Genomic DNA, 26,366 nt, shown 5'->3' on the forward strand with positions numbered 1-26,366 from the left:
GGCAAAAGGTTAAATGAGTTGACTTGCCCCTCTTTTCTCTCAATCTCCTCCATTCTTTGCATAGATATCTCAAGACTATGCACTCACCTAATTGTAAAGTAATCCCCAGTAGGGTGTTAGTTGATGGCTTTAGGGTTTTACCACCGGCAGGGGTATTTGCATTTTAATGGAAGGCTTTAAAAGATGTTAAAGCTTCAGGACTGAAAGCAATAAATCTCTACTGGTGGAATTTGAGGTAATAAGATAGATGGGCAAGAGATGTCTGGAGTGAGAGGAGCCCACTGGGTCTATTCAAATCACAGCTTGAAGTAAAGTGCTCCTACTTAGTAGCCTGGCTCCTATGTCGTGAGTGAGGGTGGTGAGGACAGCTCCTGTGGCCTGAATAATAAACTACTCTTGAACCATTTCATTTTCTTTAAAAGCAAAACAAATTAAAGTGCTAAAATTTCAAAACTTAACCTCTTTTTCATTTCCTACTTTCTCTGTGGTATCTTGCTTGAGATCTCCCAATACCTCCTTTTAACTCAGACTTCCAAGCTTTTTTTGTGCTTTCCTTTTCATTTCCTGAAAGGTTTGAGATCAGCAGAATGGATGCGGAAGGTTCTTGAGTCTTTTGGGGAAATGACTTCATAAATTGGTTTAACATTTAATTAATTACATATAGTGAGCGAAGCACTAAGCTAGCTTTTAAGGACACAAAGAAATATTTGATAAATTTTCTGCCATACAGTCTAGAGAGTGAAACAAATAAGTAGATTATTAAAATCTAGTGCAGGAAGAGTATAATAGAGTTGTTCACCATGGACTATCATAGTTCATAGAAGAAGTTTTAATCAGAGAAGTGGTTATTAAGAAGGATGATTAAAGTTTAACCAGGTAAAATGAGGATGAGGATGGGAGGTATAGAAAAAGGCAAAGGAGGCAGCATCTATAAAAGTAATGTAATAGGAGACCAAAGCAACTCAGGAAACTGTTAAGACATTTATTAGGGCCAAATGTAAGTTATGAAAAGAATAAATTGAAGAGACTAGAAAAGTAGTCAGGGGCCAAATGTTGGAGGGCCTTTGATATCTTAAAGCAAATGGAAGACATGATCATACATACGTTTTAGAAAAATCCTTCTGGAATCTGTGTGGAGAGTCATCAAGAGTCTAGACTCGAGTGGGACATACAGTGTGGAAAGTCATCTAGACTCTGGAGTGGGATGCAGCTGGAGATATGGCATAGAAGAGTTTGGAAAGCTATTAAAGTAAATCAAGTAAGAAATGAGGGCTTGATCCCGAAGTTTGGAGTGGGGACAATGAACTGGAGATATATCCTCAGAGCGATGGTATCTGAGTGTACAAGAGAAGGAAAAGACACAGCTGAGTGCTGGATTTTTGACTTAGTTAGGTACCATTTCTCTGAACCAGGGAAGAGGAATATGTGTTAAGGGGGTAGATGCTGAGTTCAGATTTGGACAAGCTAAATCTTAGATGGAACCCTGGTGGTGTAGTGGTTAAGAGCTGCGGCTGCTAACCAAAAGGTTGGCAGTTCGAATCCACCAGGCGCTCCTTGGAAACCGTATGGGGCAGTTCTACTCTGTCCTATAGGGTCAGTATGAGTCAGATAAGTCTTAGATTGTTAAAGAGTATCCAAGCAAAGATTTCTAGTAGTTGTAAATCTAGTATATTTATATCTTTCTGAATCCCCAGAATATTTGGGCTTTAGAAGTATATTTAGTTGTCAATTCTTAGCATCTAAGTGATGACACTACAAGAGATCACTCAGGGAGAATAGAGACTACCAGAGGGCTGTTGATAGACCCCAGGCAAATCATAGGAGTTAAAAGCCAACAAGACATGAAAGTAATACGGAAAAATAAGTAGACAGAGAGAGATCTCAGAACAATAAGTAGAAGAGAATAGTGTCCCTACTGGTTAGCAAAAACAAAACAAAAACAAGCAAAACTCACAAAAGCCTATCTCCTTGCTCTAGGTCAAAGCCCTCCAGGATTCTGGCTCCAGGCAATGACTCCAGCAGTACCAGTCTCTGTTCTCTCCTTGCTTGTTTCACATCATTGGATTACTCCGTGTACATCCATACATTTTCACACTGCCAAAACTTTTTCACATTCTCACTGGCGTGCATTTTTCTTCCATTCTTTTCTTCTCCAAGTCTAACTCATCATTCTGAAGTATCTTCTAATGTTTCTTGTTGTTGTTAGTTGCCTTCCAGTCAATTCCAGACTCACGGCGACCCCATGTATGCAGAGTAGAACTGCTCAATAGGGTTTTCAAGGCTGTGACCTTCTGGAAGCAGATCACCAGGCCTTACTTCTGAGGTGCCTCTGGGTGGGTTTGAACTGCTAACCTTTCAGCAGTTAACCATTTGGCACATATAAGCAGACACCTGATGGAAAAGCTTTTCAGAAAAGTACATTCATGATACAGAGGCAGAAAGTGAAAACATAATACTAAGAAAGTTGATTTCAAAACTTGCTCATATGATATTCTTGATGTCGTTCTCACGCAAGGATAGTGAATACTTGTTTCCCCTTTACTTTCTGCTTTTATAATTTAAAAAACAATTAATCTTGTGCAACAGGCATGTAAAGGACAAATACTGCTAAAACACAAAAGTATTTTTATTTATCCTAAAAGCAGATTTAAGATGCTATACTGCCAGGTTCTCAACGATGTCCTACAAATAATCCTAAGCCTTTTCAATTTATTTTTGTATATTAAAAGTAAGGCAACCTAGTGAGACTGTTCGCTTAAATAGAATAAGGGTTAAATGATAACTTGACTTATCTTTTAAATGACAAAAAATAAAGAAATTGCAAGACCTTTTCACACATTAGATATGTATTGTCATTTATCATCTAGATATCAGGCTAGCAGTGCGAAGTAATAAAACATATCATCGAAAAATGTGCTATAGGTCTGAATCACTCTTTCATTCCACCTCCCAGCTAACTGTAGTATTAAATCAAACAAGCAGAACATTTCCTTAGGCAGCCATTGCCTTTTAATTTCCTGAAGAACCTTAAAATATCATTCATTACAAGTACTACACATATTTGGTTTTTAAAAGTCTCATAAATCAATAGCAGGCTGACTGTAATAATTATTACAAGTTAGTGCATAATTTTCGTGCTGAAGGCTGCATGCAGAACTTTAGCATATGCAAACGAGGCAATTCAAACTGTGTATAGATATTAATATGAAGAAGCAGGTAACGAGGTGCAGGCTATGAATTATGCATCAGGAGTGGCTGATCTTCAATGAGGAAAATGAATTCAGCATGTAATCTAATTAGTGATGGAAGTCTATTACATCTAACTGCAAAAGCAACCGTCCTTGAAACAAATTTATTTACAGTCCATGTTACCACTTGAAACAACTTTGAAATGATGTGTAAGACAACAGCTTAATTGTAAAAATTTTTTGTTTGTTTCAGTTCTAGACCTGGAAGGCCTCCTAAGAGGACTCAGAGTGTCACCTCCCCTGAGAACTCTCACATCATGCCACATTCTGTCCCCGGCCTCATGTCTCCTGGAATAATCCCTCCAACAGGTAAAGGTGTCAGTTATTTAAACCGAAAATATTAAAAATCAGCCAATGTCATAGCTTTTATGTATACCGATGCTTACATAGTTATCTACATGCATCAATTATATTTTGTGCACACTGAGATAATGTTACTGACAGAAGTTTATTTCAAAACCACATTATGGTCACCGCCATTCTTTATTTAAAATAAAATGAAAGAAGTTTCACTGAGCACAGGGCTAGAAGTTATTTCAATTAATCTTCTCAACAATACCAAACAGCAAATTACTATCCTTGTTTTGCTTTTAAGAAATGGATGCTCAGAGAGAGTACATGAGCTTCTCAAGGTCCGCTGGTACCTGTCAGTGGTTATTCAAATCCAGGTCTTTTGATTCTAAGTGTATCTTATTCCATAAGCAAAAAAAAAAAAAAAAAAAGTTGTCATCCAGTTAGTTCTGACTCATGGAGACCCTATGTGTGTCAGAGTAGAATTGTGCTGTATACGGTTTTCAATGGCTGTCATCTTTAGGAAATAGATCACCAGTCCTTTCCTCCCAGGCACTGCTGGGTAAAGTAGAGCGGTCAACTTTTTAGTTAGTAGTGGAACACTTAATCATTTGCATACCCCAGGGACTTCTCTCATTGCATAATATATAAGAAGTAGATAGAAATGCATCCAAACAAAAGACAGTAATTATGTCAAATTGGAGACCTCTACTTGGAAATGTCTCCTAATTTTTTCTCAGACTATAATATGAATAAATTTCCGTTAGAAACACTTACGGAAGATTTTTAGTTCCTGGAATATTGAAAATGTGTAAGTAAAAGGACAATCTTGACCATATAAGCTCTAAGCCATAAACAATTTTAATGATGTACTGCTTGTAAAAATAATTATTTTTCTACCACTTCAGTGTCCTTATTAATTATTTTATTTACTTATGCACACATTTGCCCAGGTTCTGTATTCTGTTAGGAACTGAGCCAGATCCATGGGCAAATTAAAATAATAATTAAAGATCTCCTTATATATGTAATATCATATATATAATATTTGCATTCATGTTTGCTAAGGAGATAGACACATAAACACGTAATTGTCATGTAACGTAACAGATACAGGAAAGATAATAATTGGCAAGATGAGAAGAATCTTTTTTTCTTCTGAAATCAAATATCAATGTTTTCTTTTTCTTTTATAACATGTATCTTTCTCTGTGGTCTAATATAATCGTGGGTAACCTGATTTAACGATCCATACTTGGTTAAATATTCCTTGAAGGCAAGAACTGTTTCTAACTCACCTTTATTTTCTTGGTAGCATATGAATAGTTTAGTTTCTTCTCCCTCTCGGACATTTATCAAACAGAAATTGAGTTGAGTTTGAAACTATTTGCTCACTTTATATGTTTAATTAGTTTTTTCCAGTGAGGCACAAAAAGTTCTTCATAGTAAATAATTTAAATTCCCATGGCGATTTGTATTTTATGCCAGTTTTACAGATGTAGAATTGAGACATAGAAAAATGAAATCAACAGCTGAAAAACACCCACTTGTAGGATCAATATCATCATTTCTATATTTTATTTATTTATGTTTTTCAAGTAAATAAGTAAATAAGTCTTTGACTTAGTTAACCTCTTCTCAACGAATTATGTTTCAGAGATTTTAAAACATGATCATTTTAACAATCATTATTCTGTATTTGTTAAATTTGTGTTGGCTCCCATGTATTATTAATCATAGTAATCTAATAGGAAAAATATTCTAGATTGTATTAATATGAAAATAGGGAAGATCTTGTTCCAAATTATCTTCCAACGTTTAAACTTTTAAGATGAAGACAGTAAATACTTCATTACCAAAGCAATGAAATAAAGTGATGCCATAATAATTAGCACTATCACATAACTTAAGGGCAAGTGAAGTTCATAAATATCTGAAGTTTATATGCCAAAACAAAAAATACAAATATGTTATTTTTGATGAACCACTTTCTAAAATATAATTACACATTTTCCTAGCTTGTCAAACAGAGACACTGAAGATAATTTACACTTGTCTCATTGTAATGGACATTCCTTTATGAAGTAAGATTTACTGTATATATTTCAATTGCTATACCCTTCTTCTCAAACATTCTTTTTTTTTTTTTTACATTTGCCCTTTCTAATGTGTTGTAAACCCAGAAACCAGGGCTTCTGTCAAGATTATTAAGCGTTACATTGAAAAAGACTTTAAGCAGCCATGCTCTAGAGAAGGGTGAGGAAATGGAGGTTCATCAGGATAGTTGATTGCATTCGCAAGTGGATCTTGGACAGTTCAGTGCTCCACGGATTCCAGTGAAGGACTTTAGGTGGGAAGTGTGAGCTACTATTGCCCATTTCGTTTAATTTCAACTTTTAGACATTGTTCCAAAGATCTGAGGTTGCCAAGAGTTTGATGGTGGCACATGAATGACCTTATCTTAATATATTCAGTATGATTTCTCATTTTACATAAATTCCCTCCAGATCAAGAAGGTTAGATTTTAGAGAATAATGAATAATGTCTGTATCCACTGGGGAACATTTTACTATTTCAAAAGTAACATTAACTGGAAATCTAATGGTCTTAAACAGATCTTATAGCTCTCAAAGGAGTGTAGCAACTTTCTCCCAGGGAGTACTTAGTGTATTGCGAGAATTTGTTTCAATATGAATATACAGAATTTATATACTGGGAGTTTATTTCTATTTGCTACTTTAAAAAAAAAAAGTACCAATTTTTTTCTTCCCGATATGGAGAAAGTGAAGTGTATTATTTACGTATCAATATTGTGGGTAACTACTTTGTTAACATTTCTACTATTTTTGACCTGGGAGTTTGGATTTTGTTTTATTTTTTAGTTTATATTCAAGAGTCTATACACCTTCTCCTCACTTATTAACTATCTCATTGTTTAAAGTTTCACATTTACGACAATAGTAAAAAATCTACTATCCGACGATGTACATCTGGCGGTAACAAATGCAGAGGTGTGAGGTGAGAGTAATGCTGGCTGTGATGGTTAAGATTATGTGTCGACTTGGCTGGGACATGATTCTCAGTGGTTTGGCAATTATGTAATGATGTAATTTGGCAGTTATGTAATGATGTAGTCATCCTCCATTTTGTGATTTGATGTTGTCATCCTCTATTTTCACAGAAAGACTTGGTCTTTGGGACATAACCATCTCGATGAGTGAGAAGAGAGTGTAGTTATTACTAGTATCTTTAAAAGATTTGGAAATCATATTTCTAAAATCAGCAAAACAAACCAATCAAAACAGATATATTAACTTCAAAAAACAAATAGAAACAAACAAAAAACAAAATCCAATTTTCAAATCTCTTCCAAAATTTAAACTGTGGGTTACCTATAAATGTTGCATGTACTTTTGTACTAGGAATAATAATATTTGAAAAGCAGAAAAAAATGCAAATTTACCTTCCAATTAGTCTAACTTGGACATGTGAAAAAGAAAATTTATTAATTTTAAAAAGTTTATAAAATCCAGCAAATTGTTTCTAACCATTCCCTCATCTTTTCTTTTTAACAACTAAACATTGGAATTAAATATATTCTTTCCTGGAATTCTCTGTTTTCTGAAAGAAAATGCTACTATTTTTACATTTTAAAAAGTGTATTCCACCAGCCCTAATAATATTATGTATGTAGGTGTCTGTAATTAAAAAAAAAAAATTGAGGCTGCTTATCATGTTTTAATTTTTTGTTGTTGTTGTTGCTTGAGTATGCTTATGTGTAACCTTAGAAAAGGGTGTGGGCAGATGGTGATAATTCCCAAAATTTATGGTTGTCACTGGATGCCATAGCAACTAGAAGTTGAAGTTAATGAAAGAAAGAAGGTTCTTTGTAGAGTCTCCTAACCCAATACCTCCTGCAGTGCTCACTACATTTATTTGAACTGAGCACTTGTCATAAATCATTTTAATAATAAATACCAGTTTGGAATAAATTCATCCTAGCAACAGAGTTCCAATAACATTCATACTTTTTATAGAATCATGTCTATTTTACAAATAGGGAAACGGTTATTCAGGAATTCAGAATACTCCCCTCTTGTGCCAGGAGTACAATTTGAATAGAGTATTTGGCCAACTTCCTGATTTTATGATTAGATCAGAATGAAGACTGGCTTCAAAATACAAATATGATGTATGTGTTACAGAAGTAATTGTGTGAGTCTGAAGTATTTGCATTTAACATTAAAAGAAAAGTTATTGAATATCTATATTTTCTGTTATTTTTTCAAATACACTCAAATCAAATAAATGAATGATTTATACTTTGGAACCTAACCATACTTCTTGGGCATATCTTTTCTCTTACTGTGACCTGATAGACCCATAACCAATATACATTCAGTGTAAAGAAAGCAATTGTCTACACGCTAAACCAAACCACTGCCTTCGAGTCGATTCCAACTCATAGCGACCCTATAGGACAGAGTAGAACTGCCCCATAGTGTTTCCAAGGCGGTAAATCTTTACAGAAGCAGACTGTCACATCTTTCTCCTGCGGAGTGGCTGGTGGGTTTAAAGAGCCAACCTTTTTGATTAGCAGCTGAGCGCTTTGACCACTGCGCCACCAGGGCTCCTTTGTAGACAAACGCATGCATTTATAAATACTTATAACTTGTAATTTTATCATTTTGGGAAATATACTGGAAGAGGGCAATATTAATCTAGTTAATCCCATTGAAACATGCTTATCTTAAGAAAAGATTAAAGGGAAATACTCTCATGTGGATTTATAATTCAAAACATATTTTCACAGTGTATGTTTATTTTTCTGTTACATATTACTAACCAGCAACAACATCTGAACTACCTCTTTTTGTAATAGCAGCCTTTATAATATTTAAAATGCATTAAACACTTCAACTTCTCAGGAGGGAATTCATATTTTGGAACTGTGTGCTGTATGTTGAGAATTTTATTATAACAAATGCATTGTATTCCATGGGGAAACTTGTAAGTAAGCATAACAAAAATGCATAAGTAAAGAAGCAGACATAAATGGATTGATCATCTTCACTAATAAATTAAACATAACAATCTACTAAATGCCTTGCTCAAAGAGTAAATACGGTACAAACTATTTAGACCACTTATGTTTGTGTAGTATGTATATGTAGGTGTTTTCATACATTTATATGTAGGGAATACATATGAGGCTTAATCCCTGGCCATTTTTACATAGTACATTGAGTCTATAACTATTTAACACATGATGCCATTTATATTTTTCTTGAAGAGAAAAATAAAGTAATATATCCTCTTTTTCCTTTTTTGGAAGGCTAATATAAATACTAAGGAGTCCTGATGGCTGAATGGTTAAACACTAGGCTGCTAACTGAAAGGTCGGCAGTTCAAACCCACCAGCCACTTTGAGGGAGAAAAGACCTGGCAATCTGCTCCTGTAAAGACTACAGCCTAGGAAACCCCACGGGGCAGTTTTACTCTGTCCTATAGGGTCACTATGAGTCGGAATCCACTCGAGGGCACCCGACAATAACTATAAATACTAGCTTTCATCTTGTAATTTATTTAGTTTTAAAACTTGTATTGTACACAGTATTAGTTTCCTGTGGCTGCTGTGGCAAATTACTACAAACTTGGTATCTTAAAACACAGATGTATTCTTTCACAGTTCTGGAGGCCAAAATCCGAATTCCTGGGCTGAAATCAAGGTGTTGGCAGGGCCTTACTTCCTCCAGAGCCTTCTAGGGAGAATTTGTCCTTGCCTCTTCCAGCTTCTGATGGTTGCTGGCATTCCTTGTCTTGTGGCGGCATCATTCCAAACTGCTTCCATTTTTCCACCTCTTTCCTCTCTTCAGTCCCTTTGTGTACATGTGCGCATGTGTGTGAAACCTCCCTATGCCTATCTCTTATAAGGACATTTATGATTGTGTTTAGGACACACCAGATAAACCAGTATAATGTCCTCATTTCAAGATCCTTAACTTAAGCACATCTGAAAGTATTCTTTTTCCATATGAAGTAGCGTTCTTAGATCCTATTAATTAGGAAATGGACGTGTCTTTATAGGCCATTATCAGTCTGCCATAAATACCCAGTGTAAAAATGGTATGGAAAAGGTGTCTGACTTCTAACTTCATGAGAGGGAAGGAGAATCAAGATGAACAGCCCAAGACTGATTCCTATGAGGTGGAGGTCAGATACGCCCTCCTCTCTACACCATCTTTAGCAATTCTGACACCAGCCGTCCCTCCCATAGCACTCTCTACTTCTCTGCAGGTTTGATAATTTATTGCAATGGGCACACAGAACTCACAGACAATACTCATGATTATGGGGTTTATTAGGGAAGTAACATGTTACAGTTCAGGTTCAGGAACACCCAGGATATAGTTCTTCCATCAAGACAGCCTCTTCCCAGCTGTGCCTGCAGGCACACCTCTCTCTGACCCTTTGGCCTCTGCCCTGCTCAGGCAAGTTTTACAAACCTTTTTTAGCTGTGCCAATCAGTGCCCAGAGCCACCCCACTCCACCAATAAGCCTTGACTCAACGCACTCAGCTTTCTTGCTCCTTGGGCCAGGAACCCCACTGCACCATCTCCTGCTGGTCTCTCCTACTGGTCTCTCCTGCCACTATTTCTCTGCCACCACTTCTCAGCCACCGTTTCTCACCATCTTCAGTGTTACCACTCTCTCTGTCTCACTGTCTCTGTCTCTCGGCCTCCTGGTTCCATGAGCTTCTTAGTACAGGGATCCTGGGTTCAAAGGACACACTCTGTTCTTGGCTCTTCTTCCTTGGTGGTGGTGAGATCCTCTCTTTTGTGCCTCTAGGATGACTCATTTTCAGCCAAACAGAATGGCAAAACTAACCAATACCCTCATTAGGGTTCCATATACCTTATTAGCATAGTCCTAGTCAATCACTTGGGTGGGAGTTACAAGATCATGGCTAAAGGGCCATATTAAGTAATTCATAACACTGGACGAGGTATTGTGAGAAGTCCAAGCATGATCTAGAGGACATGCACACAGACATAGCCTCTGTGAGATTTTGATCAATTTTGTTCATTGCTGAATCCCAGTAACAAAAATATTGCCTTGCACATAGCAGATATTCCATATAAATATTCATTAAATAAATATGGCTAATATATAGAGTTAGTAAAAAATGATCACGTCAAAGAACTGAACAGATTTCAAAGGGCAGCTCAAGAAGACAAAATACAGTATTATAATGAAATGTGCAAAGACCTGGAGTTAGAAAACCAAAAGGGTAGAACAAATTCGGCATTTCTCAAGCTGAAAAAACTGAAGAAAAAATTCAAGCTTTGAGTTGCAATATTGAATGATTCTATGGGCAAAATATTGAATGAACTATGCAAGAAGCATCAAAAGAAGATGGAAGGAATATACAGAGTCACTGAACATTTGTTGATGTTCAACCCTTTCAGGAGGTAGCATATGATCAAGAACTGACGGTATTTAAGAAAGTAGTCCAAGCCACACTGAAGGCTTTGGCAAAAAACAAGGCTCCAGTGATTGACGGAATACCAATTGAGATGTTTCAACAAACAGATGCAACCCTGGAAGCGCCCACTCATCTATGCCAAGAAATTTGGCCAGCTACCTGGCCAACCGACTGAAAGAGATCCATATTTGTGTCTATTCCAAAGAAAGGTGATCCAACAGAATGTGGAAATTATCAAACAATATCATTGGTATCACATACAAGTAAAACTTTGCTAAAGATTATTAAAAAACAATTGCAACAGTACACCAACAGGGAACTGCCAGAAATTCAAGCCAGATTCAGACGAGGACGTGGAATGAGGGATATCATTGCTGATGTCTGATAGATCTTGGATGAAAGCAGAGAATACTAGAAAGATGTTTACCTGTGTTTTACTGATTATCCAAAGGCATTTGACTGTGTGGATCATAATAAATTATGAATAACTTTGTGAAGAATGGAAATTCCAGAACACTTAATTGTGGTCATGAGGAACCTGTACACAGACCAATAGGCAGTCCTTCAAACAGAACAAGGGGATACTGCATGAATTAAAATCAGGAAAGGTGTGCATCAGGGTTGTATCCTTTCACCATACTTATTCAGTCTGTTTGCTGAGCAAATAATCCAAGAAACTGGACTATAAGAGGAAGGCTCATTAACAACCTGCGATATGCAGATGACACAACCTTGCTTGCTGAAAGTGAAAAGGACTTGAAGCACTTACTGACATGATAAAGATCAAAGACTAGGGTCTTCAGTGTGGATTACAGCTGAACACAAAGAAAACAAAAATCCTCACCAGTGGACCAATAAGCAACATCATGGTAAATGGAGAAAATATTGAAGTTGTCAAGGATTTCATTTTACTTGGATGCACAGTCAACTCCCATGGAAGCAGCAGTCAGGAAATCAAAGGACATAGTTCATCGGGCAAATCTTCTGCCAAAGACCTCCTAAAAGTGTTAAAAAGCAAAGATGTCACTTTGAGGACTAAAGTGTGCCTGACCTAAGCAATGGTGTTTTTAATCACCTCGCATGTATGCGGAAGCTGGACAATGAATAAGGAAGACCAAAGAAGAATTGATACCTTTGAATTATGGTGTTGGTGAAGGATATTGAATATACCATGGACTACCAGAAGAATGAACAAATCTGTCTTGGAAGAAGTACAGACAGAATGCTCCTTAGAAGTGAGGATAATGAGACTTCGTCTCATGTACTTTGGACGTGTTATCAGGAGGTACCAGTCCCTGGAGAAGGACATCATACTTGGTAAAGTACAAGGTCAGTGGAAAAGAAGAAGACCCTCAATGAGACAGAGTGACATAGTGGCTGCAACAGTGGGCTCAAACATAGCAACAACTGTAAGGATGGCACAGGACTGGGCAGTGTTTCATTCTGTTGTACATACAGTTCCTGTGAGTCAGAAGTGACTCTATGGCACCTAATAACAACAACAACAAAGGAGTTCTGAGAGGAACTAAGCCTTAGAGTTACAAGTGGAAACATTGGTGTTATAATGCAGTTTCTAAAATCCTGTCTAAGCACTGTTAGACTTTAGATTAAAGATTCAGATTCTAGAATCTAATAGAGGTATACTAAATAAATGGAAGGCCTTGCTTCTTTGTTTTTTATGGGTTATGATGGGTAAATTTAAATATTTTGGTCTCTGATGGTATTTATATCTCTAAGTTGATGCCGTAGAGAAGCAATATTTACAAGGATAAAATGGCAACATAGAACACATTAGTCCTTAAAATTCTTCTCATATGTGTGCATGTCTATGTATGAAATGCACATGCACAGATATTTTAAAACTATTTCTGTGATGTTCATATAGCAATAAAAGTCCTTTACACACACAGCAAAAGTCTAAATTCTCACTATGTTATATACTCTTCAAGGATTAGAATTCTCATTGTACCCACAGTATCCAGATATAGAATTTAATACATATATGCATAAATACAGCTCATAATTTAACTAAATGCAAATACAGTTTTTAGTATAAGGAAATACATAATAAATTTATCTACTTTTTTATATGTAATTTACATGTATGTTTATATGTAATGTGTAATATAATTGTGTACTTCAGACAAATCACTTTCCTGAGTCTGTTACCAGCATAGAAATTCATAAAAATCGTTTTTTCTAAGCTCTCAGAGCAAAGATCTGTTATTTTTAGATTTAATTAAATAACCACATACTACTAGACTTCTGGACAGGCCTCTCATTTGCTTAATTTAGTAGAAAATTACAGTCCTTTCTGCCTTAATTTATTTTTCTCTTCTAAGTTTCTATTGAATTCTGTAGTCTCATATGCCCAGATTGGATTGTGTGAAGAGTTACAATCTACTTATACCTCTCCCTCACTAGATTTACAGTAATGAAGTTGATAATAACCTTAATTGGCTAATTATAGTGCATTATTTACTACTTTTTTTAGCAATATAATGTTTCCTTTGACAGAAAAGATATATTTACATTAAGAAAAGAAAATCAAATTGTTTAAGAGTCAACTTCTGATTACGATACTGGATGCTGTGAGATTAGCTAGAGATTTCTGAATTACCAATTTATTTGTTGGATTCTCAGACAGTGTTCTAACTCCTTGATTATTGACTATGTCATGCTATTGTCTTTTATTGCTCACTTCAAATTCTTGACCAGTAGGAGGTGCTGTTACTAACCTGCTTCCATCCGTAAACAAGAAATGTGAGAAACATAAATACTGTTAACTCAGGGAAATAAACCAACTCTGCTATAGGTATATTTTGAATATTCCTAAAAAATGTTGTTAGAACAAAACTCATGCAAAACAAGATAAATAATCTGATCTCTTTTGTCTCTTTCTCTGTCTTTCATAGGTTTTCTTCTCTGAGGCTAACTTCAGTGCTTCAACTCCTTTACTTAATGATATATATTCTAGGCTTATTATTCAAATATTTTGTTATATCATGTTGTAACTTCTACATATTTCCTTCATGTATTTTGGGAATAAGTTCACAACTTTACTCTCTTCTTTGTGAAGAAGTAGGATTTGCTAATTGAAGAGGTTGACAGGACCAAAAACATCTAGAGAAATTGGCAAAAACTAGAGAGATAGAGATATTAATAAAACCTTGGATTTAATTTCCTAAAACATGTACTGCCAAACTATGAGTAAACATAAGACCTGAGTTGAAAACACTCTGCATGAAAAACACCATAGTATTTTATTTGGCTATAAAATCATATAAACCAACAGTGTGGTAGAACTGGTGAAAGTACTAATGTGACCTCAGCTTAATGAATAGGAATATTAAGTCCAGATAAGGGTAAACAACAATAATATTTTACTTTGTACTTCAAATGACATTTGGAATATTATGTTCAGCTATTGACACTACCATATTTAGTAGGCCATTGACAAACTGGTGAGGATTAAGAGAACAGTCTAGATGATAGGAATTTGGAAATGATGGTAATATTTAGTCTTAAGAGGACTTACAGATAGTCTGAAAGTAGATGATAGAGTAGATTTCATACTGTGCTGTTCTGAGGAGAAGAATCTAACAAATGGACTGAAATTACCAGGAGATGTGTATTGGCTTCCATAAGAAAGAGTCTTGCTACATGGAAAACTATTTAAGATTAGAATTTATTGCTTATAAAACTACAACTTTCTTTCTGACAGAAGTGTTCAAGAGGAAACTGGGATGACAAGTTGTTAGCCATAGTTTTCATATTTAATTTATTTTTATGAGTTATATTGCAAATGGTATACAAAAGGGTAATAGTTAGCAACAACAAATTATCACATTCCCTTACCTTCAGACATCCATTCTGTCTTAGTAATCACTGTGTTTAAGGAAATTTGAGCGTAATTTTGCCTTGGGAGGTATGTAGATTTGGTAACACTATCTTGTTCCCTTCTGGTTATGAAATTTGATGATTTTGTTTTATTTTACTTTGAATTATTCTCCCATGCTTAGCATGATGCCTTTCCCATTAAAGGGTATCCGTTCTTCAGGGTTTTATATTCTTGTATTCTTTTGCAGTTTTTAAAAATTACTTTTGAAACGGATGCTTTATATTTGTAGACAATCCTACTGCTTGTTGCTCTGTTTTTCAGGGAATAGAATATTAATTTATGGGTAAAACTGACTGTGGCAAGCTAACAAACACTTTTTTTTCCTAACTGAAAGAATTTTTAAAATACTTTTTCCTCTTTCATTTCCTCTGCTCTTCTTTCCCGAAATCCTTTTAATTTTGAGTACTCCCTGAAGGAGGTCATAGCTGTAAAATTAATAGATAGGAGAAAATGGCAATCATTGAATATAATGTAAAGGAATGCTTATAGCTCTATTAGGATTTAGAACTAGAGGTGGAAAAAATTGTATTATTTTAACCCATAAACATCAGAAATAATCAGAAAAACACAAAAGCTTAAAGGATTTAAATGAAAGAACCTAAACTTTACTAAAAATTACCTTAATTTAACATTTCAATTTAAAAAGCAAAGTTTCCAGGAGAGGGGTCAATTCCTGAAAATCAAATTTTTCAGCCACATCAGTTCTTAATGTGTAATAATTGAGCCAGTCGAACTCTCTGATCCTTTATTTCCCTCACCTCTAAAAACTATCTATTTATTACATCCACATTATTTGTCTCACCTAGTTACTGGGAATGTCAAATGAGACAATTTATAGCAGCACTTTGTAAACTATGAAGAAAGACAAAGGTAAAGTAGTAATACTATTATTAAACAGGTTGATCCCAGTGACGTTGTTATTGCTGACTTACTATGCTCGGATCAACTCCATAGGATTTTAAAATAGAAGTGAGAACTTTTATTTTTCTGTATAGCTTAGGTATAGGAAGTCTTAGTTTGGCAAGTTATTCAAATTCATATAAATGTGCACTATAGATATTCTTAATAGAGGTAGCTAACACTTAAATTTGATTTTCTCATGTTTACTTTCCAGGACTTAATGACAATGAATTCTTTTTATAAACTGCCGTGTTTGTTGACAAAATAAGCTTTATGGCTGTGAAATGTCATTGCTACTGTTATAATATATTTTCAAACTGTCATATATTGGTAGTAGATCTTAAAAATGGAGAGTGCTTTCAATTGATTCCAGCTGTATGTTGTGCTATTTAATTGTTGGAAATAAATTGACATATACTGTAAACAATGAAGCTCTTTTTCAAAGTGATAAAACTAACCTAATTCAATAAATTGAACCAGATTATGCAAACACTTTTGCAGTTCATTAAGGAAGTAGTCAGTATAATTAATGTGAGAGCTTTTATCATGTTCACTTGTTGATATGTGGCTAAGGATACATACAGTAGACTAAACTCTTTAAAGATCTTCTTTTTTGCCATTTCACACTTTAATTAAGGTTGCCACAAGCCCTATTCTTAAAGAAGATCCCCCTGGATTTTATTCTTTTTTTCTTTGCTGATTTCATAGTACAATGAGCAGATTGTGACTCTTCCCCTTAAAGAGAACATTTGTTTTCAAACAAAATAATATAGTTATATGGCCCCTAAACATGGAAATGAAAGGCCTGGGCTTCCTTCTTTTTCTTACCATTTGCTAACTATGGAACCTTGAACAACACTGTCTGGCCTCACTTGTTCAATCATCACAATGTAAGGACTGGTACCTAAAATATGATTTTATGTAATGAAAACAAATTCTAAGAGACTTGTCCAATCTTTCACTATTATGTGTTGGAGTCAATTTTCAAATTCAAGTTTTTGAATACAATTTACTGGTTATTTTCCTACATCAAGGTGCCTTCTGAAATATCTACTTCATTATCTATAAACCACCATTATAAGATCTTCCTTACTTCCTATCTGATAGGATTTGGGAAAGAACAAAATGAGCTAATGCATCACAAAGTGCTTTTCAAAGTGTTATATAGTAATAGATCATTTGATTTTAAGGTTTATGATGATGATTTTTAAAGCAAGTCTTTTGCCTGTCCAAATAGAATATGAATGTATTTATTTATGCCTCTCTTTTAACATATAGGTCCTGGGAATGATGGATTCTCCCATATTTATAGCATCAGGTTGAAATCATTTCCTTTGTTGTTTGTTCTTTTTCTTTTTTTAAATTAGTTTTATATCTTCTAAGTAGCTCAAAAATATTTTTCTCCTGTTCAGTCCTCTTCCTATGTCAATGATTACTTTTTGATCCTCATAATATATAGAACCATTTTCTTGGGATTCATATTTAATTCACTGAAATGCATTCTCTGTCAAATCTTTTAATGGACTATCCTTCTATTCAGATAAAATACATTCCCCTTAGTTTTCATTAAAAATTGCATTGATATGTAGGAAGACAATTTTTCTAAGTATATAGTTACTAATGATTTGTACTTGCTTCCTAGGATGCTCGCATATAACTTAAGGAAACAGTGTTGAGTTTTTAAGAAATACAGAAGATTACTCTAACATTCTTTGTTTAGTGTAAAGAGCTATGCGGATATGTTATTATTTTAGGTTAAAGATACAAATGCGATGCTGTATCATCAAGATTCTCTTTAAACATTATTCCATGTTCAAATTCAATATTAAAGTTAGACAAAAAAATATTTAACCCCTTCAGAAAAGCTATAAATAAGTTTTTGGAGCTATTGTTTTCACTATTAAAACATCTGGTTGAAAACTACTTTCTAAATCTGAAAACCTAATGCTGTGAAGATTTTCAAAACCTGCGATTCTATTTGGATACCTTCATTCATTTAGTAAAACAGTGAATGTCTTTTATACTGTTCATTATCATATCACTCTATAGGACAGAGTAGAACTTCCCCACAGCGTGTCCAAGGAGCAGCTGATGGATTCGAACTGCCAACCTTCTGGTTAGCAGCCGCAGCTGTTAACCACTGCACCACCAGGGCTCCAAAATCATTTTAGAGAGTTATATTATGGGGAAAATGTTTAAGCAGAATTACTTGGAACCATACTGATGCAAATGAATATAAATGCACGGATCTCTAAATTCCAAGGAAAGTAATCTCTTAATATTACAATATAACACTATTTTTGAAGTTTTTTGAACATGAGGTTCATCTCATCCTACCTAACCTTTAAGTTATTTATTGAATAAATTGAAGTTAAGAATATCATCCCGAGGAGACCCTGTTGCCATATGACCTGTCCATATGAGTTGTCTTTTTGATTTATAATGGCAATTGCTTTCTCAGCATGGATTTCATGGCATAATAATATTCTATGAATTTGTGAAATTACAGTGAGCTCTATATCAATCATCTATAATAAAATACTCTATTGATGAGAGAGAACTATTGGATGGTAGACGTTTTAGAAATATGCACTTGCCCGAAATACCAATCTTGTCATTTTCATGAAATGGACAGTTTTTGTCTTTTTGTCACTCTTTAAATCGATCGTATGAATGGTCAGGATCAATGTTCCCATTACTCACCACCTCATTGTCTGCACCGTTAAACCCATTGTGGTCGAGTCAGTTCTGACTCATGGTGACCTGTCTCCACAGTCATCTTCATTTTCTCTTGAGTGTGTCCACTGCGCATCGCCAATTTTGCCTAGACTGTGGTTGTTCTTGGCCTGAATTCAAGGAAATCTATTGCTTCTGGAGCTCTAGGCATTGATGTCTTCAGTTTCAGGATTATAAATAAACAGATGTGACAAGGACTTTCATTATAAGTCCACGTTATCTGTAAGAATCAAAGAGATTTAAAGTGAGACCTTAGTGGCATAATGAACTGAGTGTGCTGCTGTTTTTTTCTCCAGTTTCTCTTCACAAAATATTTTGGAAAATATCATGAATTAGTCTTTCATGAGTAAATATTTATTCCTATTCTATATGAAGAAAAATCTGTTCCTAGAATTTGTCATCAGCAGCTACTTCATTTTTTTTCTTTGTCTCACTTGTGTTCCTTAAATGGCACATTAACGTGCAATTCTTCATTCTTTTGACATTTTTATGTGATCTTTTTATTAATGATTTTTACATTTTTAGTTGATTTCTTATTTTCTCTACAATTTAGCATGAATTTATTAAATGAAATGCACATTTCTTGAGTGAAATATTTGGAAATCTTATGACCAAAGAGAACTTTACTTTTTAGAAAATACAAAAAAAGTTCAAATTTGTAATCTTAATCAAGTGGATTAGAAGAGCCATGGCCATATTTCAAAGGTAAAAGGCAAAAAAGAATGTTTTTACAAGTGAATAGTATTTGACGTTTGCTCAAAACTGTTGCTTGAGTTTATCTATGTGGTACTACTTTCTTGTCTCTTTTACAGATATTCTTGTAGTTTTAACATTTATTTACTATAAGACTTTTTCTATACATGTTATACAATGGATAGCAGCAAAAAAATTTCAAATGCATGTACACTTCACTGAAAGATGCCAAATATTTTTATAGATGAAATCACTACATGTTTATATTTTTCACCACTTTAGCTGCTAGCACAGTGCCTGGTTCAAACATTGTTAAATTAAATATAATTTAATTGATCAATATAGTTAATTTGTTAAAATAAAGGAGGTATGCAAGCAATCATTTATTGAGTAACTACTGCACTGTAAGAACTTTGCTAATAGTTAATACACGATATCATTTATTTCTCATGTATATTAGTTCCCTTGGGCTGCCACAACAAATTACCCCAAACTTAGTGACTTGAAACAGAAATTTATTCTGTAACAGTTCTGGAAGTCAGAAGTCTGAAATCAAAGTGTCATCAGGGTTGGTTCTTTCTGGAGGTTCTGAGGGAGAATCAATTCCATGAGTGTCTCCTAGCTTTTGGTGTTGCTGCAATCTTGGTATTCCTTAACTTAGAGACACAGCACTCCAGTTTTTCACTGCACACCCTCATATATTCAACAGATAAATGAAATTCTTATATTGTAGACATTCTAGTCACTAGTCCAGATTTTCATATTTCCTTCATAGTACTACATTTATATGCTTATATTGGTAGAAATCTTAAATACTCATTAAAAATGGTTATATTTTAAAGAGTTGGGATGTTTGGTCCCATGATTTGGAGGCTTGGTAAAGGAGCAGCAAGAGTATAGTGTGAGAAATGTTAAAAATTGTATTTCAAAATTTATGATCAACTTTATTTCCTTAATTACATAATAAGGCACTATGTTTGGATATTAATTCTAACTTGGCCATCACTTTATTAAGGGTTCTGGGCACAGCCTATTAATCCTTATCATTATTTTCTTTACATTACATTTTGTTTGCTAACCAGTGTAGTGCTAACTGACTGACAGATGTTTCAAGCTATTAGAGTTACTTCTGAATGTTATGAATACTATGATGGTTGAGCATAGTACAGTGTTACTTGTAACAACCAAGCATACTATTTTATCCAGGATAACTGAAAAATTAATTTCTTACTTTTTATTAATCATTCATTCTAGTGCATTTTCATTTGCCCTATTCCCCATTAACAATAAATCTCCATGCTATTATTTATTCATCCAGCTGGTTATCATCTGGTTGAAGTAACATATCCATTGGCATCCAATGACAATTCAGTGTTGGCTCTGTGGTTGTGAGAATTACAGAAAATACTTTTCATTAAACTAAACTTTTGATATAATTGGTAAAGAGTTGAAGTTATGTTTCAAATACTAAATTCTGAAGTGTTTTGTTGAGTAAACATGTTACAGTATTATTGCAACATTTCAGAAAATAGAAAAACATCACTCATAACTCCATGATGTTATGTAACATATACTTCCTTTTTTCGTTTATGAACACTTAGTCCTTGTTGACCTATTTACTAAACACGTACCAGAATATCCTAAGCCTTGTGATTTTTCCCAAAATTAATGAACTAGTTATCCATAAATACTCTATTACCATCTCCCAATTATTTTAAAACTCATACCCACACCCATTGCCGTTGAGTCGATTCTGACTCATAGCGACCCAATAGGACAGAGTAAAACTGCCCCCATAGGGTTTCCAGGGAGCGGCTGGTGGATTACGAACTGCCGACCTTTTGGTTAGCAACCGAGCTCTTAGCCATTATGCCACCAGGGCACATTTAAAACAAATGTGGTAAATTCACAGTTCCATTATAAGTATCATTCTCGCTTTCATCTCAATCCTCAGAACCTGCTATTGAGATTCTTTCCCCCTCCTTTTGTACTGGATCTATAATAATTGTGAGAACTTGACTTTTTACCATTTTCATATCAAGATCTTAATGAAGAGGGAAATATAATTTTTCAGCCATTTATGACTGTTAAGTATTTTGAATTCTGTATATAGTTTGTTAGTCTGTTTTATTCTCTTTTCAAAGGAATTTGTTCTTGAAATTCGCAGAAAGTTTAGTCTTGATAGAAAAATGATCCTATAGCGGTTTTTATTTTGCACTTAATCTCAAAATCCAGATGAGAGATTTGAATATTAGGACCTTGACTTGATTCACCTCGGCTTAATTTTGACAGTTGTCTTAAAGTGAATTTAGTGTTTAATGAAATTTTCTGGACTGATAACTCAGGACCTGAAGGGAACAATTCTAGTAGTGAGAAAGTAATTTTCTGGCCTAATTACACCTTTGGCCTCACTACAAAGTCTGTCAACAAAAGTGCCAAGTTTGATCATGATTTTTTTTGACGTGTATTCACCAATCTACTTCACACAGGAGACTTTTTAACAATAGCATTTGGTATTTTCAACCTAACTAAGATTTTACATCTGGGAAGAAAACCTCGATGTACTGTTGGCAAAAAGTCATTTTTAAATTTGAAAAAAAATATATGAGTAACAATAAATTTCACATATTTAACTGTTTGGAAATCTACATGGCCATATTTGAGATGGCCATGTGAATCGTATCAAATATGAGTAATTGAACAGTGAATTGGTTTTAAAACATTGAAAACTAAGGTTTCCAGAATCTCTATTTCTTACCTGGATTTACTCTAAAAACTTAGCAGAGTTAAGGAATCTACTAATTGGGAAGCTACAAACCTGGGCCCTTAATTAGGGACATGTAGGTTCTTGACTGGAGTCCCTGGATTGTGACAATGGTTAATGCACTCAGCTTCTAACAGAAAGTTGATGATTCCAGTCCACCCAGAGGCAACTTGGAAGAAAGACCTGGCAATTTACTTCTGAAAAATCCGCCACTGAAAACCCTATGGAGCATAGTTCTACTCTGACACACGTGGGGCTGCTCTGAGTCAGGTTGACTCAATGGCAGTTGGTTAGAGTCTGAGTAGAGAAACAGAGTACCAAAAGATAACTAACTGGTGTTCTTGAAAGAATTATTTGTGTCTGCTGTTTCTGATTTTAATTTTTTTCTTCTATTTCTGATAAATTTTTTTTCTGAGTTGGGAAAGTTATACACACACACCTCATTTTTAAATAAGTAGGGGGTTTATAGTCATAAAATACAATATCTTTTTTTTAAATTGTGATTTAGGTGAAAGTTTATGGAGCAAATTAGTTTCTCATTAAACAGTTAATACACAAATCGTTTTGTGGCATTGGTTGCCAGCACCATGATGAGTCAACACTCTTCCCTTCTTCAGCCCAGGTTCCTTGTTTCCATTTGTCCAGTTTTCCTGTCCCTTCCTGCCTTCACATCTTTGCTTTTGGACTGGTGTGCCCATTAGTCTCGTATACATGATTGAATTATAAAGCACATTCCTCACGTGTGTTATTGTTGGCATTATAAACCAGTCTAATCTTTGACTAAAGGGAGAACCTCAGGAATGACGTCAGTACTGAGTTAAAAGGTATGCAGGGGCCATACTCTCTGGGTTTCTCCAGTCTCTGTCAGACTAGCAAGACTTTTTTTTTCTCTTGCTTTTGTGGATTTGAATTTTGTTCTACATTTTTCTCCCGCTCTGTCCAGGATCGCCTATTGTGATCCCTGCCAGAGCAGTCGGTGGTAGTAACCGGGCGCCACTTAGTTGTTCTGGACCAGATACACAAGGGAAAGATGAGTCCAAAGGGCTACATGCAATATCTTTAAGTTACAAATAATCTGAAATGAACATTTGTGATATTTGTTGTCATGTAAACCTACTCATAACTATTTCAAAAGTCATTGGTGGAATGTACACTTTAAAAATGGTCATTAATTTATTCAACAAACATTTCTTATGAGCTTTAGGAGTTACAAAAATGAATGACACTGCCACTTAAGAAACAGTTATTGAAGGTAGAAAATAAATGGTAAATACGAGAGAGCTATACAAAAGCACTATACAGTTTTTCTAAAGAGGAAGTGAAAATGGGGGTTAAAGGAAAGCAGTATCATTATGGTGGAAAGTGGCATTTGATATTGGCTTTAAATGAGTATGATTTGATCCAACAATGTGTTAGCATGATACAAGTATGTAAAAAAAATGCTAGCAATTTATGTGAAACAATAAAAATAGGCTTTTTGATGGCTCACAAAGAGCATCATGTGATTTCCTGAAGATGCAAGGCAATTACTGACTAATTAATGAATGTGTAACTTTCAGATTTTTAAAGCATTGCTAATTGTTACCATCTATTGGGATTTATAAGGAGGCCTGGTAGTGCTGATGGTTAAGTGCTCAGCTGCAAACTGGAAGGTTGGTGGTTGGAACTCACCAGCTGCTCCATTGGAGGAAGGACCTCACTATCTTCTCCTGTAAAGATTACAGCCTAAGAAACCCTTTGAAGGCAGTTCTACTATGTCTTGTAGGGTTGTTTTGAGTAGGAATTGACTTGACACACACACAACAACAACTTTGGAATTTCTTATGTTTGATTTATTAAGTCCTTTTACATATTTGAGCTCATTTAGTCCTTAAACTATATCTTTGGGTAGTTATTATGTTTTCCATTTTACAGATGAGTAAATTCAGTCCCTGATTTTTCTCACCTAGCACCAAGTTATCCTGACTGTCAAGCCTGTCTCCTAAATTCCTACACAACATCCTTGCATGCTTACATAATATCAACAGTATTGTGACCATTTATGCTTATTATTTTTGGATCGTAATTTTTGAAAAATACGTATTCACCAATTGATTTCACCCTGGATGCATTTAACAATAGCACTTGGTCTTTTCAAGCTAAGTGAAATTTTTATATCTGAGAATAAAACCTTACTGTACTGCTGCCGATATGGTGATTCACTTAAGTCTCTTTTAAATTTAATAAATTATTTGGGTGCTAATGAGCTCTACATATTGCACTGTTTTGGTAACAGGCTTACTTGCTTAGACTATATAAGCTGTACTGTGTCTATTTATGGTTATCATGTCTTGAAGAGCCATGATAGAAAATAATTTTTTCAAATTGAGTAATCAGATCTGGAAATTATTTCATTAAGATTGTTTGAAGGAAGGGGAGATTTTTAGAGAAGAAATGAAACTGTAGGGACAGTGGCATGATCACTGCCTTTGAATATTTAACAGAGGGTAGAGATTAATTCCCCATTATTCCAAAGATATGGCTGAACCAATGTGTGTCAGTCATGGCAGTAAAATACTTCAAAAAAAAAAGCAAGAAGTTCCAAATATTAGCAAAGAGCTCATTGAGAAACTGTGTGGACTACCTTGCACTAAAATTTTGATAGAAATGTCTTGATTACTGTCTTCTATGTGTGTTGTAGAGGATTTTATTTACACTGAGAGGGTAAATTTACAAGTTTTGGTATTGTTTTCCTATTATTACTATTATTAGCAGCTCCAAGTTTCACTATTCCTATGAAATAGACATAAATTTACTTTCAAGGAGTTATTTTTTCCATATAACTTTTCATTTGGTATTTTATTTTAGAAACACTTATTTGAGCAGATAGCACTAGTTTACATTACTTTTCTGTTTTATATGGAAATGATATAATTATTGAATTAGTCATTTGAAATCTGAAATGTATACAATTGATTAAATCGTATTGAGACTTATTATTCTATTTGTGCTTATAATTATCTATATTGAGAAATATTCCATTAATTATCATATTGTGCAGAAAATGTTGTAATATTCCAGGGCAAATTTAAATAATGTTCATTATTCTTTTCTGATATTTAAATTTGTCCTTTGGCAGGTCTAGGCTACAAAAGATTAAAACCATTGTATTTTACCTAGTAAATTAAATTTAAAAGAGCCCAGGTAATTCATTTTACTGCATACTAAGACATTTTCCAGTGATTAATTCCATTCTGTATTTAGTCAAAACAAAATAATGATTATAACAAAACTAAAATTGTTTCTGGGTCACTGATAAGAACTATACATATATGCCAAACCAAAAAAACCAAACCGATGCCGTCCAGTTGATTCGTATAAGTTGTTTTTAAAACAATATGATTGTTACAGTTTCTAATTAACAGTTAGGAAAACCTGATATAGATTTTTAAATTTATTCTTTTGTTTTTAACCTGTTTCACTTCTGTTCTGTAATGATCTTATATTCTATTTTATTATCACTATCATTTTATCCAGAATACTGTCCAAATAATTTTATATCTATCACTAGTTACTGGATATTTACACTTGAATTTCCTGTTGTCATCTTGAACTGAAGTCGAACCCATTTTTATTTCTTATTTCAACTGATTTATCTGTTTTTGTTAACAGTAATTTCTTTTTTAAATAATTACACAGACTGACGAACATGGAATTTAACTCTATTTCTCATCTGGCCTTGGAATCTTAGTGGATGAGAGGATCAAATGAGATCATGTTTGTGCCTACAAGCTCCTGGCACAGAGGTAGTGTTCAGTAGATGGCAGCTATTAATATTTCTAAATCATGTACATTTTTGTTTTGATATACTTTTTATTTTTTTCATTCCGTTCCTAATGTCACCAACATTGCTCAAACCCTTATTATTTAATCCCCAGCTGCACTATTACAAAGGCTACCTACCTTATGTGTTCAACTTCAGTGTCTACCCATTTTCAGTGTGTTGCCTATCTCTAGTGCAACTTAATATCACAAAAAGCACCTTACGCCACTGTCTTAGTCATCTAGTGCTGCTACAACAGAAATACCACGAGTGGATGGTTTTAATGAAGAGAAGTTTATTTCCTCATAGTCAAAGTAGGCTAAAAGTCCAAATTTAGGGTGTCAGCTCCAGGGGAAGCCTTTTTCTCTGTCGGCCTTCTTCACTTCAGTGTTCCCCGGGCTAGGAGCTTCTCTGCACAGGGACCCCGGTCCAAAGGACGCGCTCTGCTCACAGCACTGCTTTCTTGATGGTATGAGGTCCCCCTGTCTCACTGCTCACTTCTGTCTTTTATATCTCAAGAGATTGCCTCAGGACACAATCCAGTC

General features: G+C 34.6%; 1 protein-coding gene across 1 annotated transcript in view; it reads left to right on the forward strand.

Moving 5' to 3' along the window:
- Nucleotides 1-26,366, forward strand: part of DACH1 (dachshund family transcription factor 1) — a 472,093-nt gene that overhangs the window by 193,240 nt on the left and 252,487 nt on the right. The window contains exon 2 of the mRNA XM_023726745.1: nt 3,442-3,557. Within this exon, the coding sequence (XP_023582513.1) occupies nt 3,442-3,557 (116 nt within the window). The remainder of the gene's footprint in view (nt 1-3,441; nt 3,558-26,366) is intronic.

Source organism: Trichechus manatus, unplaced genomic scaffold (assembly GCF_000243295.1).
Source record: "Trichechus manatus latirostris isolate Lorelei unplaced genomic scaffold, TriManLat1.0 scaffold00013, whole genome shotgun sequence".
Lineage (NCBI taxonomy): Eukaryota > Metazoa > Chordata > Mammalia > Sirenia > Trichechidae > Trichechus > Trichechus manatus.